At 38.2% G+C, this 19,878-nt stretch overlaps 1 protein-coding gene across 1 annotated transcript; it reads right to left on the minus strand.

Annotated features, from left to right (window-relative positions):
• Positions 1–31: 31 nt before the first annotated feature.
• Positions 32–17,915, minus strand: ube3b (ubiquitin protein ligase E3B). The gene is made up of 27 exons (XM_073814731.1): positions 17,783–17,915; positions 17,067–17,171; positions 16,674–16,848; positions 15,896–16,013; positions 15,707–15,766; positions 15,359–15,463; positions 15,147–15,243; positions 14,973–15,058; positions 13,660–13,742; positions 13,444–13,549; positions 12,970–13,090; positions 12,711–12,888; positions 12,438–12,607; positions 10,743–10,910; positions 10,286–10,457; positions 9,503–9,621; positions 8,933–9,047; positions 8,194–8,293; positions 7,944–8,063; positions 7,660–7,836; positions 7,320–7,568; positions 6,969–7,034; positions 6,805–6,863; positions 6,285–6,467; positions 5,934–6,045; positions 3,573–3,665; positions 32–3,491 (listed from the first exon to the last, which is right to left on the minus strand). The coding sequence occupies exons 3-27, from the start codon at positions 16,832–16,834 to the stop codon at positions 3,300–3,302; spliced, it is 3,210 nt and encodes a 1,069-aa protein (XP_073670832.1). The 5' UTR covers positions 16,835–16,848; positions 17,067–17,171; positions 17,783–17,915; the 3' UTR covers positions 32–3,299.
• Between the last annotated feature and the right edge of the window lie 1,963 nt (positions 17,916–19,878).

Consider the following 19,878-nt stretch of genomic DNA (forward strand, 5'->3'; position numbering starts at 1 on the left):
CCTGCTTAATAAATGACAGTGCACATTCTTTGTTGTTTAGTATTTTTTTTAGATTTGGATATTTAAATGTTTACATATTTGATCGACAATTACATTTTACAGGGGAAATATTACTGTACACAAGAATAACTTTACAATGACATTGCTTTTGTAATATACTGCGTATATAACAACCTGCAGTTCACGTAGTGCAACCAAATTCAAAAGACACTTCTTCATCAGGCAAAGAAAGAGAGATGATTGGATACTTTAAAGGTTGTTGCCACCTCCTCCAAGGATCATCACATGAAGAGAGAAAGAGAACAAGATCCTGTGACATCATGAAATTCAGCTATGACATCACATCAGGAGTTAAATAGACTCTTTAAAAATTAATGTGAATGTTTTTGCATTTCCAGCCCAATGTCTTCCTCATTCACAAACAGAGAGAGTGTTTCAGCATCTTTCGAGAGCGTGCGAATATCAGTTCATTTAAATACAAAACTCTGCTGTGGGACACAGTCCAAGCCCTTGTGCTTTGAAAGACAATACATTTATCATTTAACATGAAGAAAGATGCGTACAAAAATGTAACATGAGCATTAAGCCACAGTTCTTTCAACTTCCTTCTACAATGTCTACGCATCAAAGAATACTTTTACACCTTATTTTAAACAAACAAAGGTGAAGACAGTTAAAGAGATGAGGACAGAAAATGTTTTTTGGAGCATTATATTGCATATACTGAATACACAAGGTAGAGGGTTTGCATACAAGAAACATTTTGGAGTAATCTACTGCTGTTTACTTGGCCTTGGTTAAATGAATGCATGATGATTTAATATCTCTAAGAAATGTCAAAAAAGTCAAATTCATTCCGAAATTCAAGGAGGGATTGTAAAATGTCAGGACATTTCACTTGTTAAAATAACATAATAAAAATCATCCTAATTTTAACCCCAATTGCTGTATATTTTTGCAATCTGCATTAACATTATATATTAAAATTGTATTATCTAAATATTTTGGGAAATAAACTTTTTTTATTCAAAATATATTATTCCTATTGATTTCAGGTTGAAATTTGACTTGGAGCTATAAAAATAATAAAAAAAGTGAAAAATGCCTTAAAGGTATAGTTCAGCTTAAAATGAAAACTATCATCAATTTCTCACCCCTCATGTCATTTAAACCCTGAATGTCTGTCGGCGTTCTTGAAAAACCAAACAGAGTTTTTATTAAGTGTTTTTTGGTTATCATGAAAGTGGATGGTGACCACCTCAGTCACAATCCACACCCATAGTAACCAGAAAAATCTTTAAAATGACTCAAAGGTAGTAAATTAGGGTGACCATACGTGCCATTATTCCCTGGCCAGGATTTCGGGTTAGTTTTCCGTCTAAGTCTTATTTGTCGACCGCATACGTCATAGAGGAATATTATTATTATTATTACAGAAAAGCAACCGTTACATATTAAGGAAAGAATGAAACTACAATTGTGTTTTTAACTGAATGGCGTATGCGGTCAACAAATACAACTTCCGGAAGACGCACGAAATCCTGGCCAGGACGCGTCCCGAAAGAATGGCACGTATGATCACCCTAAGTAGATAAATAACTCCACCCGGCGTGTCATATATTAATGTCCTGAAAACATTTACTCCTCTACTTTCTTGTTGTATATATCAATGTAATTTCAGTTGTTACACATTATTTAAAAGAAAACAAACTGCCTAAACAACAGTTCAGATACAGACACGTGCACTGAAAAGAGAGGCGACACTTTTTTTAAAATCTGCATTTGGATTCTGAAAAACACTTGGGGTTCACACGACATGATGATTGTGTGACAAAAATGTTTGTTTTTGGGTGAACTATACCTTTAAGAAAGACTAAAGAATGCCTTAAATTGATTGACAATAGCAATCTCTAAATCCACAACCGTAACACAGGTTACATCATCCAGTGACATCATGCAAAGTACACTATAATGAAACTTGCAGGGCAGTCATCACAATACTCTCCCTTAAAGCAAATATCTTTATGATAGCCGGTTTGTGACCTAGTCATCTTCTTAGTATGGCTTAATCCCACACACGATGGCCATAAAGTTATCAGGAGATGAGAGGGAGTTCATGTGATGATCGTAAATTATCATTTCCATGCATTGGTTTAGTCCGTAGCCTGTTCAATACTTCAAGTTTAAATGAATTTAAAGTAACGGATATATGATTTCAGTGCCTGCATTAGTGTCATGAAGTCAATGTAGGGGACGAAATTAAAATTGCTCCGCTTTCCTTCCTGAACCGAACACTGAATTTAAAAGAATTACAATCACGTCAAATGAGCAAAAAGAAATTTCACCGCAACATCGGTTTAGCAGTGGTTGTTCTTGTAGCAATGTAACAGTCTGACCAGGTCAAGGTGATGAGAAAGCATTAAAGAAGATGTGTATTCTTGCTGGACATCTTTTATCCATCATACGCCTGACTCTGACGTCTGACCTCAAGCATCTCATCGGCAGAAGTTTAACAATACGCAATATGGGATTGAAAGCATCTGCCATACTAACAGGCAAAGTCTCATTTGTGTCTCGAGTTGCATGGCTTGTGTTGCATTAGTATTGCTTTCCTGGGGAGTGAGACATGCAGACCTGAGAAATGGTGCTGAACATGTTTCTGCAGATCCTACAACTACATCTACTGTTACGTACATCCACTGTTGACTCCACTTTAGCATCAAGAAAAGGTTTGGGAGTGTTTGGGAGTGTTCCCCCTAAAAAACTATTAGATTCACGTTGGTTTTCTCAGCCTCCGCTTGACAGGTTTCTTGGCGATAAGGGTTCAAAAGAAGCTTGACTTAAATACAGTGATCTTCACATGGTTCGAAATCCCCTCTATGGACTAAAATTTGACTCCGCCTAATGTGAGTTCTCTATCATATGTCGTCTGTGGTCAAGCACTTCAACAAGTGTTAGTCTGTGAATGGATACAATCAGCTCTGTTTCACTATATTAGCTAGGTAGTTACTTCATTGCCGTTTAGTAGACAAGACAGAGCACACTTATTGATGCTAAGGTTCCTCTTGAGCAATTTTAGATAAAGTGCCTTTATTGAAGGTCACAATGTAGATGTAGGATTGCAGTGTTAGTCAATACACAGTTCTTGCGACTCCTACCTGAACCTTCAACCAATGTGTGGGCACCTTTACAGTTAGGTTACTGCCAGTCCTTCACACGTATGTGTTTGCACGTCTGTCTGTCTGTGCGTGCGTGCGTGCGTGCGTGTGATAAACCAGCACAAAAGAGTGCATCATGGGTTATGAAAGCTCAAAGCCTGTGTTCATGCTGATCGCGTAGCGGAGTTTATCTCTGAGAATGCTCTTCTTGCTGTAGTTGGGGAGCTTGAGAAGGTTGAAGCAAGTGGATGAAGTCGGGAGACGCCCGCCTGGCTCCTTCTTTCGAATGGTGAAGAAGCCACGCAGGACGCTGCCTAAAGTATCGCCCGTGTCCTGCAAACACACAAGCGGGAGTTTGGAATAAGTTGTTGAGTGTCTCGTTGGTAAATTAATTAACAAAAAATGATGTTTCACCTGGTCATCTGACACTTCCACACAGCGGATGGAGAAGGGGGGTTTGAGGTAGGCAAATCCAAGCAGAGGAGGTCTTGAACAGCTGGTGACAAACTGCAGTAGAAAAAGATGTTTAGGTCTTTCTTTGTTCAGTCGGGAACAAATTACGTTTTTTGATAAAAACAGGATTTTTCTCGATTTATTAGACCTCAACACATGAACAGTTTTAATGCGGTTTAAAATTTAAGTTGGGGACATTTCACAAGACTTTTTAAAAATGTAAAATAAAAATTTGGTGTCCCCAGAGTACATATGTGAAGTTTTAGTTCAAAATACCCCATAGATAATATATTACAGCATGTTAAAATGTCCGCTTTGTAGGTGTAAGCAAAAATGTGCCGTTTTGGGTGTGCAAATGCAAATGAGCTGATCTCTGCACTACATGGCAGTGCCCATAGACTGTAAAAAAGATGGACGGCGCGACGTCGCCTCCCACCATTGTAATGAATTGAAGCCAAAAATGTCCGACAACGGTCGCCGCCATGTTACATAAAAACGTCAGTTTGGATCCAAGGCATGCGCAGAAGGAATCGTCCGTGGAGACGGAGCTGCGGTATCAAACTTCCGCCCAAACGCCCGCGCGACCAATTCAACCACGCCAATCATAACGTCACGCCCCGCTTCTATTGCATCAAATTACATGCTAAAATGAAACTTTCCACAATAATGAAGACTTGTACATATACCAGCATGATAAAAACTACTTGAAAGGACCAAAACCATCTATCGGAAACTTTTATTGGAAGTGTAAATATTTTTTTATTTAGAGCAGAGTGCCATTCGTTTGAATGGAGAGGGCGGGGTTTATGACTTGTACTACAGCCAGCCACCAGGGGCCGATAAAAGAGCCAGAGGCTTCACTTTTCAAGGCTTATGAGGCACACCCGGCAGTGCCGTGGTTGGATAGTACAGATTAAGGGGCAGGAAGTTCCCCTTCTGACATCACAATGAGAGACAAATTTCAATGACCTATTTTTTCACATGTTTGCAGAGACTAGTTTACCAAAACTAAGTTACTGGGTTGATTTTTTTCACATTTTCTAGGTTTATAGAAGCACTGGGGACCCAATTATAGCACTTAGACATGAAAAAAGTCAGATTTTCCTGATATGTCCCCTTTATTGGCTCCAAACGATCCCTAAACAAGGCACAAGGGTCTTTTCTAGCAAAACTATCGTCTTTATCACCAAGAAAAAAGTTTTTCGTCTTGCACTAGCCGTGTGATGCGTCAGCACAACCTTAAGTATTATGCAGTCACGTCGAAAGGTCACGCATGACATATCCGAATCTACCGCTCCAGTGTTTACAAGTGTGTAGAAAGAGGAACGTTCTGACGTTGTTGTATGTCGAATGATAGAAGTTAATGTCTTTGTGTCAGTTTACTGTTTAAAATGGTCTGCAAATGTGCGTTTCATATATGTAACGTGTGACCTTTCGACGCAATACGTAATGTCGACTGGCTAGTGCAGGACGAGAAGTTGTGGTTTAAAGGCGGGGTGCATGATTTTTGAAAAACACTTTGAAAAAGGGAGTCGGGCCGAGTACCAAAACACACTTGTAGCCAATCAGCAGTAAGGGGCATGTCTACTAACCGACATCATTGCCTGGGTTGCGTATGTGTGGGGTGGGTCTATCAAAAGAAGGTCCAGATTCTATTGGGGAAGGGGCGTGTTTGTTTAGGTGATTTCAAACATCGACATTGGCTTTCAGAGATCATGCCTTTAACCCGCCTTTAACTCTTTCCCCACCAGCATTTTTCATGATTTTCATAAAAGTTTAATGCCTCCCAGAAAATGCTCTTCTTTAAAAAAATAAACACACAATATATTAAATGAAAGAACAGACCCTCTGCATTCAAAAAAAAAATAAAATAAATAAAGTTTCATCCTACCTTCATTTGTTCTCTTTTTATCACCTCTCATATATGGGTAGGTTTCATCAAAAACACCAAATTCTGAGCAAAAAGCTGAGATAATTCCACTTTTGATAAAGATCAGATGAAGAGCGATCCTGAAAAATTAAAACGTGCATAGAGCTGTTTGCCCTAGGGCGATAACTTCTGGCCTTTATAAGTTGCAGTTTTATAAGTTGCATACCTGGTGTATAATAGCGGCATTGCGGATTGACGAGATAAGTCGTCAATGGCGGGGAAAGAGTTAAAAGTGCATATTTTATATTTTTCTTGCTGAAAATGACTATCGCTTCACTAGATAAGACCCTTATGCCTCGTTTGAGATGCGCTGAATCTGTGAACTGTTGAGGTCCAATAAACTTTAAGGTGACCCTAATAAAGTCTTCAGACAAAGATCTGATGATCATTACCTTCAGGAACATGGCTCTCTCCTCGGGGGTGAAATCACTGGAGAGGATGTCCCAAAGCCAAAGAATAACCCGGTGACTGCTATGGAAACCTCCATAGTAAACAGTGTGTTTTCTGAGGGTATAAGGCATTATCAGTAACATTTCCAGGACTATTATTATTTTAGTTGAATTCAGTGTAAATAAAAGCTCAAAATATACAGCTCTGCAAACAGGCAGGATATCATACATCAAATACCATCTGGTATGCATAAATATGTAATAAAATGTTCTCATTTACATCATCAGCTTTGTTTTCGTAAACAAACTGATATGCAAAGCCCTACAGGCCCATGTTTAGAAGTGTAGGCTCACTTGAGATCATCCAGGTCTATCTCAGCATTGTCTCCAGAGATGAGTCTCTGAACCTCAGGGGTGGAAAACATGTGCAGCCACTCGGGGTTGATGATGCTTCGAAAGCCTCTGATGAAGGCGGCGGTCTGGTCTTTGATTTGGGTGTGCATGCGAAAGTGAGCCATCAGGTGGATGTAGCTGATCCTGGAAAGAGGAGAGAGAGAGAGGGGAGAGACTTACTTGGCCTATTAACATGATGTGAAATCTAAAAAACGTACACGGTTTCATCTAATTCTTTAAGCCTGCTGATGTCAGTGAATCTAATTGTGATCAAACTAAAGGATTTTAATGGATAATGATGTTGGCCTAATGCATTTGTCTTTGGTTTCTAATTCTTGATTGCTTTTTAAACCACTCGGCTTCCTCTCCTAAAGCGTTCTTTCATCAAGACTTTTCTTCATGTGGTATCGAACGAGAGAGGAGCCAGTACCGCCATGAAAATTGTATTTACGCTTGATCAAAGGGAACAAAATGGACTCACTTGTTTTCATTAGTGACAGGCATGGTCTTTCCCCCAGGAATGAGCTCATGACAGACTAACTGGGAAGTGATAAAGGGAGTAAAGGAGAAAAAAGGGAAATAAGGATTTTAACGGGTGAGCCACGAGACTTTTAAGATACTTGCTTCAGGTCTAAAGACATTTACCTGGCCCATCACTTCTTCATCGTAAGATAAAGTCAGACCCAGGTCACTGACATCTCCATCATAACGCTGAAAAATCAAATCATCACACAGTCATGACTGCTGTACTTACAGTGCCAAATACATCTAAAACATTGACTTTGCAATAAATAATACAGTACAAAGAAATACATTTTCTGGCTTGAATGTTGTGCAGCTATATATTTTTTAAACAGGGAGGAAAACCCTGTCTTCAAATTTTATTTTAATCATATGCTGGTCCAAATCGCCTAGTCCTAATGCGGCCTTAGCTATTACAGAGGTGAAGGTGGCGGATTAATATTTAGAAATGATTCACATTGCCTTGACACTGACCTTTATGGAAGTGAGGTTCTTGTAAAACTCTGAGTCGAGGGAGGGCAGCTCGTCTATGGAGCTGTAGAAGGTGCTGTGATGGTGACCCAGAACCTGACTGAGAAAAAAGGAGGCGAACGGCACGTCCACCACGATGCCCTCGTACATGGCCTTTCCCAGCATCTTTCCCACAAATTCGAACAGCTGAAGGTGATTCTCATGGATGCTGGAGGTTGGAGAGGGGTATAATCTCTCATTCCCACTGGTGGTCTGAAATAGGAAGAAAAAAGGTACTGAAATTCTTCTAGGACCAGCACTCGTTTCTGGATCATCATGTTAATATTCTTATCCTTGTTTATACCTTAAAGAGGTTGAGTGCCGGGTTAAAAACCTTCTTGATGATCTCCTCTAAAAACTCTTTAAATACGCCATCCTGGTCAATTCCAGCCTCGTCCACTCCTAAATCATTTACAAATTTCACTCTGATCACTCCCTTGATGGAGTTTACAGGCAGGCGGCGCAGTTGATCATAACCGTCCTAGGATAAATGATGGACATAGAAAAAGAAAGCGATATAAAAACAATATTTTACTGAAATCTTTATAAGCCTTTGTAATTTTTGTGCTAGTATTTATAAAAACTTGCCTCCAGCATGCGTGAACGACGAATAGTTATGTGAGTAACATGAGGAGAGGCGGAGCTTGTCTCTACCAATCCTAAACCCTCTTTCTCTTTTGTCACAATGTTCCGGAACAGCAGCACCCTCTGGGATGAGAGAAAGGCATTATGGTCCATACATAACACTTAGCAGATATAAATGAAGGAGCTACTGAAGTATCATAAGCTTGACTATTGACATAGTAAGAAAACAGCAATGCCCTGAGCAATGACTTACATTTTTATGAGGGATGACATGAGGAATGTACTGAAGTAGCAGCTGTGCTCTCTTTTTTCCCTTCTCCAACTCTTGAAATAAAAGACTGGGCTTCAGGTCTCTGCATGAGACAAAACATTAAGGCAATGATATCAGATATTGATAACTCGAAGGGGCACTTCACTTTTTTGAAAATATGCTCATTTTCCAGCTCCCCTAGAGTTAAACATTTGATTTTCACCGTTTTGTAATCCATTCAGCCGATCTCCGGGTCTGGCAGTACCACTTTTAGCATAGCTTAGCATAATCCATTGAATCTGATTAGACCATTAGCATCTCACTCAAAAATGACCAAAGAGTTTTTAATATTTTTCCTATTTAAAACTTGACTCTTCTGTAGCTACATCGTGTACTAAGACCGACGGAAAATTAAAAGTTGTGATTTTCTAGGCCGATATGGCTAGGAACTATATTCTCAATCCGGCATAATAATCAAGGACTTTGCTGCAGTACCATGGCTGCAGGAGGCGCAATGATATTACGCAGTGTCCGAAAATAGTCCCCTTGGTAACTATCAATAGCAGGGGACTATTTTCGGGCACTGCATATATATAAAAATCAAATGTTAAACTCTAGGGGAGCTGGAAAATGCCTATTTAAAAAAACTTTTAAGTTGCATTTACATTTTGACCTTGGTGTTGCTAGCGCCATGGATTTAAGCTACAAAAAATAATGTTAGTGATATGAGAGACTGACGTACTTGCGAAGCCAGTGATCTTCAGGTGTGAATCTCCTGCGGCAGTCTCGCTCATACAGAACCATCAACCAACCATGAACACTGTGAAACAAATCCAACTTCTCACCTTTGGCATTCTCTGCAAAACATCAATGTCCATACACAATAAGAACCTCCTCTTTGGATTTACATGCAAATGTTTTGTGATATATTGTCCTATTGAATCAATTTAGTAATTTTTTATTTAAAAAATGAATACAATCTTACAGACAATTATTTTTACAGTTAGTTTTGCTAGCATGGATAATGAAAAGTTTTATATGCATATTTGCTTAACAGTACTACGAATATGTGAACATTCCGATTATTATCCTATAGACATTTTCAGTAAGTATCGCTAATCTTATGGAAAAATACCATGTATAATTTTTATTTTATTAGCTTCTGTTTTCTTTAAGTCTCTATTCATTAATTTATTTACTGTAATGCACTATATTTTGTATTTACTTTACATTGTAGAAATAATTTTGAATTTAATTGAATTTAGAAAAAAAAATATCAAAAAAGGCCACAGACTATCTCATGTATGCTTACCTAAAATACCATCCCAGACCATCTTGTACACAAATGTGTTGAGGAACGAGGAGATGGTGACAAGCTCCTCCATTTTAAAAGAAATCTGTTCCTCATACACCTCTATGTCATCCAGTATCCTGTAACACATCACAAATAAAATCACAAAATGTATTAGCTAAAATAAATACAAATTAATAAGGTTTATAAGCTAATGTATAGCTTGGTGGTAAAAATTGTGTTACCAAGGCAAAAGGTCATGTGTTTGAACCCAAGGAACACACATACTGATAAAAAAGCATCTCCCAAATGCATAAACATAGATGTAAAAATGGGTATTATATAAAGTTTATATGCATTTATTTATGTGTATTTGATCCTGGAACTGTTCATAAGGATATTTTTAATAGAGAGATAATATATTATCTGAAAGCTGAATAAATAAGCTTTCCATTAATGTATGGTTTGTTAGGATAGGCCAAAATAAAATTATTTAGAAAATCTGGAATCTGAGGGTGCAAAAAAATCTAAATATTGAAAAAATTGCCTTTAAAGTTGTCCAAATGAAGTCCTTACTAACACATATTAGTAACAATAAATAATTTTTTGATATATTTATGGTAGGACGTTTTCAAAATATCTTCATGGAACATGATTTTTACTGAATATCCTACTGATTTTTCACATTAAAAATTATCATTTTGACTCATACAATGTATTGTTGGCTATTGCTATAAATATACCTGTGCGACTTATCACTTTTTTATGATGGTTTTGTGGTTCAGGGTCACATATAACACTTACGTAATGAGATGTCTGGAGCAATCACAGAAGAGCATCAGCATGGCCAGGAGCTGTTTAGATTCCTCTGTGTCATTACTGAGACACTCCAAAAACAGTCTGAGACCACCCTGGGGTCCGAGTTCACAAATGAATGCCCACAGCTTGGGCAGCAGCTCATCCAAATATGTCAATCCTGAAAAACATCATAAAAATAATGTTGAACTTTTTTATAAAGATTAAAAAAATGCATATGAATGTCTTTTAATACAATATTTAAGTTTTGTCATTTGTTTCACTGGCTACAGTAGCTATAGTACAACACTACAGTAGTCTTAAACTTGGATAACTGAGTCAAAATGACTACCAGAGTTCCACTAGGATATAACATTAATACAAAATAGATGAAACATTACTCTATTCGCCTATTTTTATGAGCATTCAACAGTGTGCACACACGACTGACATAACTGAAAAGTACCTGTGAGAATCTGCAGGCGGATCTGCGTAAGTGTGGTGAGCGCCGTCTGATACAGCACACATATACTGCACACCTTTTGGACCTCAGCCGAGTCGACCCGTTTCCCTCCGACTGGTTTTAGTATGTTCCTCACAGATGCTGACTTCTGGAACGCTCGCTTGAACAGATCTAACCGTGTAGAGGGTTTAATGAGGATTTATAGGTCAAAGCAAGATAAATGCAGACCAGATGACATTAGAAATACACTGCTGTTTGATTTCTGTCTCTTTGCATGGTCAATTGGTATATTTTAGTATGTGATCCTTGGGTCTTAAAGGGACAGTACACCCAAAAATGAAAATAATGTCATTTATTCACCCTCATGTTGTTCTAAACCTGTATGAGTTTATTTCTGCTGTTAAATACAAAATATTTTTTTAATAAATTATGGTAACCACACAGTTGATGAGTCCCAATTGACTTGCATAGTGGAAAAAACAAATACTATGGAAGTAAATGGGTACGGTCAACTGTGTGCTTACCATCATGTGAGTGGAAGGAAAAGATGACAGAATTTGCATTTTTGAGTGTACATCCTGGAGCCCTTTCTTTGTCAAAGCACTTAAGCACTAAGGCTGGCTTTAATAGAGACTGTATAGACAACAAATACAAACAAAATTTTTTTTTACATCAGAGTCAATTGTTTGCCTAATTTTAAAAATGGGAACCTGAACAGATAAAAGAAATTGGCCTGTCAAAGTCATATAATCATTACATGACTATTTACCAGAACCTCCTCTTATGAATCCTACAGCAGGGCTCAACATAAAAGACTGCCCGGTGGCCCGGGGCAAGCGTGAGAGACGTTCGGGCCAGTAAAAAGTATTGTCGCTTGCCCGATCGGGCCAGTGCTTCACCCTCAGTCACAAAAATATATTTTAATCAATGTATATTATTTAACATCTTGGAAGCAGATATTTACTTGGGTAAAACACGACGAAAGAAACGGTGCAACATTTTGCACAATTTGTTGTCAGTTTACAGGTAAAGCAGAAACGTTGGGAGTTGGGGAGATTATTATTATTTTTTTTATTATTACACGGCTCTCTGGAATGCTTGATTCTGATTGGTCAGTTGAGACATTTGCAGGTTCGTTCTTTTCAAATAATTACCGCTCCAAAGTAATAACGCATAGCCGGTACTACTTGTACGATTAAAATCGCTCCGCGCCAATAAAGATTACTGTTTGGCGCCATCTTGTGACAAACACTGGACAACCACAATTAGAATGGAACATTTTGTCATTAATTTTAACATGCACGGAAAAAAAACATTTAAACAGTGGATAGAAGAACGAACAACGACAAGACACAGAGAGCTTACTGAGACTGAACTTGACAAAATAGAGCATGACAGCTACGAAGCAAACACACAAAGAAATACAGAATGGGCATTCTATAATTGCTTCGCGTCGGGTCCTGATCACACTGTCGGGGCTTATTTCCCGATAACTACCGGCTGCCTCTACATTATCCCTTACATATGTGACACTGACTTTTTTATTAGGGCCAGAAAAAATTTTGGCAGGGCAAGTGAAAACGTGAACCACTGTCCCGACTGGGCCAGTATAAAAAATTATTTGCGTTGAGCCCTGTACAGTAAGAAAATCTGCATTAAAACGCATGTAATATAGTAAATTATGTGACACAGTCTCACTTTTAACAGGCAGGTTATTCTGTAGTGTAGTTGGCTGAGAAAGGGGCGATGGGGTCGGTTCCTGAGTCTCCAGCTTTTTGCTTAAAACATCACAGAAAAGTGTGCAGATCACGGGCACCCCCCATAAACACTGTAACTGCTTAGTTACCAGCGGCATAGACTCATTAAGCCTGATGAAACAGAGACAGAGAGAGAAATATAATAATAATAATATTGACACAACATACAATTCCAGAGAATGTCACCTGTAATAGTTTGTCAAAGTGAACATACCCATAGTCAACAGTCTGGGAAAACCAGCCCAAAACTGGGTGCCAGTGTGTGAGGTTGGATTTCTTCTGAGAGACGTATCTCTGACAGTATGACAACATATCTGTCAGATCCTTGACAAAGTGACTTGCTTCCTGCTCCAGGACTTTTACATTAAAATATCCCAGCTGAATAAGATTACCTAATGAGATAAATAAGACCATTACAAAACTAATGTCTTCCATTACTTTCTAAATCAAACACATGCATCACAAATGCTCACCAAGTAAGCAGAGAGTGTGGCTTCCCTCCAGACAGACACAGATGTCCAAACACTGCTCCTCTCGGCTCAAAAATAAGACAAACTTTCGAAAGAGGTCGTGAGTCTGGGTGGTGATCATACACTGCAAAGAAAATACAATCAGACAGGTAAAATCACCTTTTTAAAAATAAGACATAAATTGCTGGATTAGGCTAAAAGTGGTGAAGGTATTGTATTGAATTGTATTGTTTACACATATTTTCTACACCACCATACTGGCATTAACTATTTATTGTTGGGGCAAACCTTTTCTATTGGCAATATTTTAGAAATGCTGCATTACCTACAACAGGAGTCTAAAACGATACACAAGTACCTATTTGGATTACGGTTAACGTACCAATAGCCTATGCAACCTAGCCAAAAAATTTCAGCTTAAATGTTAATATATATCTCTTATGTGAACGCATGTGGTACTTCTTTGGATTGTCTTACATCTGGAGTGAGCGTGTTAAGGTGCGAGATGAATGCTGGAACGGACATGACGTGGAGAAGGAAAGACCTCAGCAGGTTGTCGGAGAAATGTGCAGCGATAACAGGCCTGAAACACATCACATTTAAATGACATCAGTTTGGCCACTTGCACAAACAGGGTGCTGTGATATAATTAGAATGACATTGAAAGCAAACCTTGTTCCCATAGCAACTGACCTGAGTGACAAAGTAAAAACGGCCGTGAGGGTTCCTTTGGAGAGGGAGGGTCTAGACCTTGCCAGACCGTTGGTAAGGAGAATCTGCAAACAGGACACATAAACTACATAAGAGAGCTCAGATGCAAAAGCCGCTAAACGCCACCTTCATTAAAAATTTGATAATGGTATTGACCCAATGTTAACGGCATTGCTAATAGTTTGACTTCAAATCCGCTTAATTCCAGAAAAACCTAAGCAAGATATTCATTTTTTGCAGTGTAGTCAATCAGAAAAGAGCTTATGAGAAATTCTTATGGTGCATTCACACCAGATGCAGATATTCGCGCTGCGTTAACCAATCATGGGCTTGTTATAGTAGTGACGTGATTACGACTAAGCAAGCTGAAGCAGAATTACGAACCACCATGGAGGACAAAATCATTGCCGCTTGTATGTGGACACTCGGAGATGTATGACACATCTTCGTACTTTTATAGAAACAGAATCTTGCTTGGAAGAAAGTGAATGAGGAGGTCAGGCAATCTGATAAGTTTAAAAAACGCTCTTTACTCATTACTTGAGCTATATTTATACATATTGAGACTACAAGCGGCAAATTGACGCATTTGCGTCTTTTACCCACGATTAACGCAAATTAACTCAAAATGTTTAAGCGTGCAACTACGCGCAAATACTGCGGTTTATTCGCTTCAATTCGCGTCTGGTGTGAACGCACAGTTAGGTGCTTTATGTGCAATATCAGATGCTTAGTAAACAAAAGTTAGAGATTAGTTCAAACCAGTGGCGGCTCGTGACTGCTCATCCAAGGGGTGCAAATTCAAAATATGTGTTCGGAGTGCCATATGTGTTATTTGGGTTTTCTAAATATGTGTTTGTTGCGTCATGGGAACTATGTGCATCACGTTTATTATCAAAATAAGTGCCTGCTGCACACGCGTCAAAACCGTTTATGATAAAAGAGACGCTCACGTTCACAAAATACACGCAAGACACTCCCTTAACAGTAAACTCTGATAACGTATGAGATTATGCGAGTATCTGGCAAACGCGAGCATCGCTTTTATCATAAACCCTTTAGACGCATCTTCAGCAGGCACTTATTTTGACAAGACATGTGATGCACACAGGATCTCTCAACGCGCAGAGCACATATTTTGAAACTACGAACCGCACAAATGACGGGCTACATACATGTTGTGACGAACTTCCCATCGAGCGCCCTCAAAAAAAAGAAGTCACCGGCTGCCACTGGTTCAAACTAATTAAAATCAAATCAAAGTAACAAGATTCTAATAGGCTGCTTGAATGTACCTGAAGTACAGAGTAAAAGCCCTTCTGATTGAGATATCCCATGATGTTCTCACAAATCCTGTTTAAAGCAGGCTTGAGGGCTTCACCTTTAAAAAAAAAATGAACAGGGTTTTCTACTGTGATTATCTGAGCCTGTGAATCTTGCTACCAACAATGATTACATTTGACACAAACCTTTCCCTCGAACGATTTTCCATGTGGATGTGTCTGTGAAGGTTATCAGCATTGTCAGATACAGAGTCACTAATTTATTATCTTGCAGTATGTCCGGCTGAAGAGAGAGACAGGAAACAGGAAATAAGCATTCAATCCAATAACCAGCTGACAGACTGAGCAAATGCGTTTTAACAGATTATAAAGCCCTAATATAATTACAAGAAAAATACCTTCAGCTTCTTCAAATATTCGCAAGAGACCCAGAGCACGTCTTTGATCTGTTTGAGCCAGGGGATTGTGAGGTCTTTTGAAAGGGCCAACGATACATACCACACCTGGAGAAATAAATAATAATTAATAACTGGTAAATATTGAACATAAGGGCTAAATGCTAAAAGGTGTTCATTCAAATAAAATAAACAAAAAATTAAACAAATGGTAAAATATTGAACATAAGGGGTAAATGCTAAAAGGTGTTCATTGAAAATAAAATAAACAAAAAAATTCAACAAATGGTAAAATATTGAACAGGGGTAAATGCTAAAAGGTGTTCATTCAATGCATGGTTAAAGACTCACTTTCGGTTCATTGTCAACTTCCATGCTACTTAGTATGATTCGACACAGCTTCTCAAATCTCTGTGTAGGAAAACAAGAACAACGGCTTCTTTAACACATACAATTTAACAGTCAGTAAAAATTTGTTTCGCTTAATAAACTAAAGACCTGTAGATACAGTATATAAATCTAATTTCTTGCGATGCTTACCAACTTATCTTCCTTTTCCAATATGAATAACAACTTTCTTGCAATCTTGAAGACAGATAATGCATTTCTTTTAGCTGAACCGGCATCACTGACTGCAAAGAATTCATCGACCTCTTGCCTGAAAAAGTTTATAACAAAAATTATTTATGAATGAGCTAATAATTCTCAATAAGCAACTATTGGGAATTTCAGTACAAAGAAACATAATGTTTGTGTTTCAAATGTAAGCAAAACTTGGTTACGTGCCATGCAATGGGGAAGAGCATAATTTTTTCTGCATCACTAGCGACCCCAAGTGTAATATAATATTTCAACCATAATGGACTTCTAAACATTCCTACAACCTCTTCCACACCACACCCCATCTTCCATTGTTTGGAAGAGCAATAAAGAGGAAGTCCACAGCTTAGTTATAATAGTTTTAAAGAAAATGGTTGTAACATCAGGTAATAATAACACTTACCCCTGGTTTCACAGACAAGACTTAAGACTAAGACACGTTTGAACTGTCTCAATTGAAAATAACAGGCACTGACAAATCTTAAAATAAGCCAGTGCCATTGATTTGTCTCAAGATACACACCAGTAACATCTTTTTCTAAGGCTTTTTATTAAAGATGCTTAAACATATTAATTTAACTAAGGCCTAGTCTTGGCTATACCCAAGCCTTGTCTGTAAAAACAATTATTTTTCAGCCACCCCAAAAAATATATTTCACAGTAGTTTGACGTGTCTAAATAAAGGTTTTGCTAATGTACGTTCAATTTTTGGTCTAACCGTATTTCCTTTTGCAGCTTGGAACGACAGAGGAATCTTCTGACTAAAGCCTGGATTTGAGTGGCGGCTCTCTCTTTCTCCTTATGGCCCTTTCTCTCCTCCCTTGCCATCCTGGCTTTATCCAGGAACTGGGATTTGGAGATTTGGGTAGCGGTGAACATGTTTTCTCTCCAAACTATGGTTAAAACATAAAAGTATCATGGTCAGGGTGTAATTTCTTCTTGTAAGCTTGTAAGCCAAAGGACAGAAACTACTAGAGGTAAATATATAGTTAGGTATAAAAGGTTTAAATGCATTTGTTTTTGTAGCACTGCAAATTTGTCCATTCAAGCAAAACAGGCAATCAAGGTTTTTTATTTAAATCTGCAAGACATAATAAAAACAGACTGTAACCTTCCACCAATGTAGTGACTGGCAAAACCTCTGTTTCCACAGGTCACATGAATGCTATCGCATATTCACACAGGTTGAACAGATGTTTTGGGGGTCCATTTGACTCTATAGAACAGAAAACACTTTTTAGAAGAGGTCTGACAAAAAAAAATGTATTTATATATAAATTGTTGATGCCACCTAAACCCTTTTTTGACCCTTTTCCTATTCTAAAATAGCAAAACTGCTTACCTGACAGATACATAAAATCACTGACTTAAAAATAACATTGTCCTGATTATTAAAATAAATCTAGTTTAGTTTACATAACATAACAACTTTGGTACAATTTAGTCAAGGGACAGATCAACAGCAAGCAAGAAGTAAACTCACAGTATGTTGTTTTGATCTAACCAAAACATAAACAGTACCATTCAGTTTCTCCACACATTTGACATTTAGATGACACTAAAGAAAAAGTACTCTGCAGAGACAACATTAACACGGAACGTTGGGTTTACATCAGTACGTAAAAAAAATAAATATAAAACTGTACTGATGAATTGAATTAACCCGTTAAGACAATAACAATCCAACTAGCTAACCTGTTAGCAACTCCTAACACATCTTCAGCATTTAGCGAGCTGGCAACGCTTGAGAAACATTGTCATGGGATAAACGTGTTACAGACGAAATGTTAAAAGAGTCTTTGTAAATTTGACAGGGGTTTGACTTACCTGAGTTTGACTTACAAATGATAAAGAAATGTAAACAAAAGCGCGAGTCATATACCGCAGCTCTAATCCATCAACGAACGGTGCAACCTCATAATCCTTCCGGCTGCGTGCATCTGAATTCACACAAGAAACGTTTATTGTTTTTGTTTTACTGAAAAAGGACATATATGTTGTTTCAGTGTTGACACTAACTTAGACCTAATTTTTTGAACGTTTTTATAAACAATGTAAGATGTTGGGAGAACAGGGACATTATATTTTGTACTAAGCGGAACCCGGCTTTTGTGATACCGTTTTTATATCAATTTACAAAATCAAGTAACTTAGGGAAAAATAATATCTAACGTTATATGAAAATATAACAAATACAGTTTTCAGTAGCTACCACTTGTATGCATAATCTTTAACATAATCATATACTCAAAATAATTATGGGATGTTTTCAAATATGAATAAAATATGAATATCTGCACATACAAAACCGTTGGGTGAAATTAACCTAGAAAATGGGCCAACCATGGGTTGCAGTGTACTTAAGTTGACTTTTCTGGTCTAGTGTAAAGATTGAGTCAAGAGTAATATATTAGCAACTTTGTGTACCATATTTTTTTTTGACTGCCAAGAGTTAAAGCGGTACGTATTAACAGGTACTATTAATACTGGATGTCATTTGTGGTATTCAAGGTCACATACCACACAAGGTTTCTGCTAATCTCATTTTATCGCGGGAGGAGCGAGTCACGAGCAAGCAACACACACAAAACATTATCCCATTCTCACTGGAAAACTTGTGATTATGATGACTTGTTTGTGTCATTTATATGCACATGATATGTGCCGATTGTCAACAAAACACAGATATTGAATGCTGATTTACTTACCGCCTGCACTTTTATCGTATAGGGACTGCTCCATCATCTAGATGTAAATGATTGGCAAATCCAGCATCAAATTGGGCCTTGTTTGTGAAACAATCGTCACTGAAATGCCGGAAACAAACATAAACATTTTCGCAACTCCTTTGCTGGCCGGGAAAAACAAACTCCGTCGACTGTTGTCTTAACATGGGTTCTTTGGAAAGCTCCCCTGCTGAAAAATCCAGCATCAAACCAGCATGGGAATTATGCTGGTCTATGCTGGTTTAGCTGGTCACCAGCATACCAGCACCAAAACACAACACATGCTGTGTCTTGCTTGTATGACCAGCATGGGATGCTGGTGCTAATGCTGGCTTGGTGCTGGTTTAGCTGGTGCTAATGCTGGTGCTGATGCTGGTTTGGTGCTGGTTTAGCTGGTGTTCACTAGCAAACCAGCACCAAAACACAACATTTGCTGGTCTTGCTGGTATTTTCAGCAGGGTGAACAAGTTTTTCCTCCCCTCACATTCAAAAAACACACTTTGGTGCCATTGTTGATTCTTGGTCTAAATTACACAACTTTCACACACAAGGGTGCCAACGACTTATACTGAGGTGCATAAATGGGCATGCTTGTTCTCTCTCTCATCCAACTGCTTTGTTGACACTTTGCCTATGTGTTTAGTATGAGAATCTACCTATTTTACAGTGATAATAAGTCAAAATGGATGAAATAGCATTGGAACCCCCCCATCCCCCCTTTAAATATCCATAGAATGAGATCATGTGACATGGTAGCGTACTACACTGTATGATATATTAAAATATGTTTATTACTGCATAGTGCATAATGTTTCATGTACTGTTTTAAAAACTGTAAGCATAGCATTCTTAAAGCGCTACGTGTTAATGCTTACTACTTGCTTTTCTTTCTTTGAAGCTGTATGTGCGAGCCATGGTGGACTACAACCCCCAGATGGACCCTTCCATTCCCTGTGTGGATGCCAGGGTGGGCTTCAGGAAGGGAGATATCCTGGAGATTGTGGACCAATCAGATGACCTCTGGTGGCAGGCCATCAAACTGCCCAGCATCTCTGTCTGCGCTATGCGCTAGCCTTATTCCTTCCGCAAGGTTGCTCAAAAGGTGAGTTCATTGTCGTCCAGGGTTGATGGTCAATGTTAGGATAAATAAACAAGTACTTATACTTATTACTTTATTTGTTCCTGTTAAGGGAAAAT

This window comes from Paramisgurnus dabryanus, chromosome 5, assembly GCF_030506205.2.
Source record: "Paramisgurnus dabryanus chromosome 5, PD_genome_1.1, whole genome shotgun sequence".
Classification (NCBI taxonomy): Eukaryota; Metazoa; Chordata; class Actinopteri; order Cypriniformes; family Cobitidae; genus Paramisgurnus; species Paramisgurnus dabryanus.

Excerpts from the sequence above, each read along its gene's own strand:
- ube3b (XM_073814731.1), bottom strand. The coding sequence starts at position 16,834 with ATGTTCACCGCTACCCAAATCTCCAAATCCCAGTTCCTGGATAAAGCC. Across the intron at positions 15,244-15,358 it reads AATATTTGAAGAAGCTGAAG|CCGGACATACTGCAAGATAA; the intron begins GTATTTTTCTTG and ends CTCTCTCTTCAG. Across the intron at positions 9,622-10,285 it reads TGCTCCAGACATCTCATTAC|GATACTGGATGACATAGAGG; the intron begins GTAAGTGTTATA and ends GATGTGTTACAG.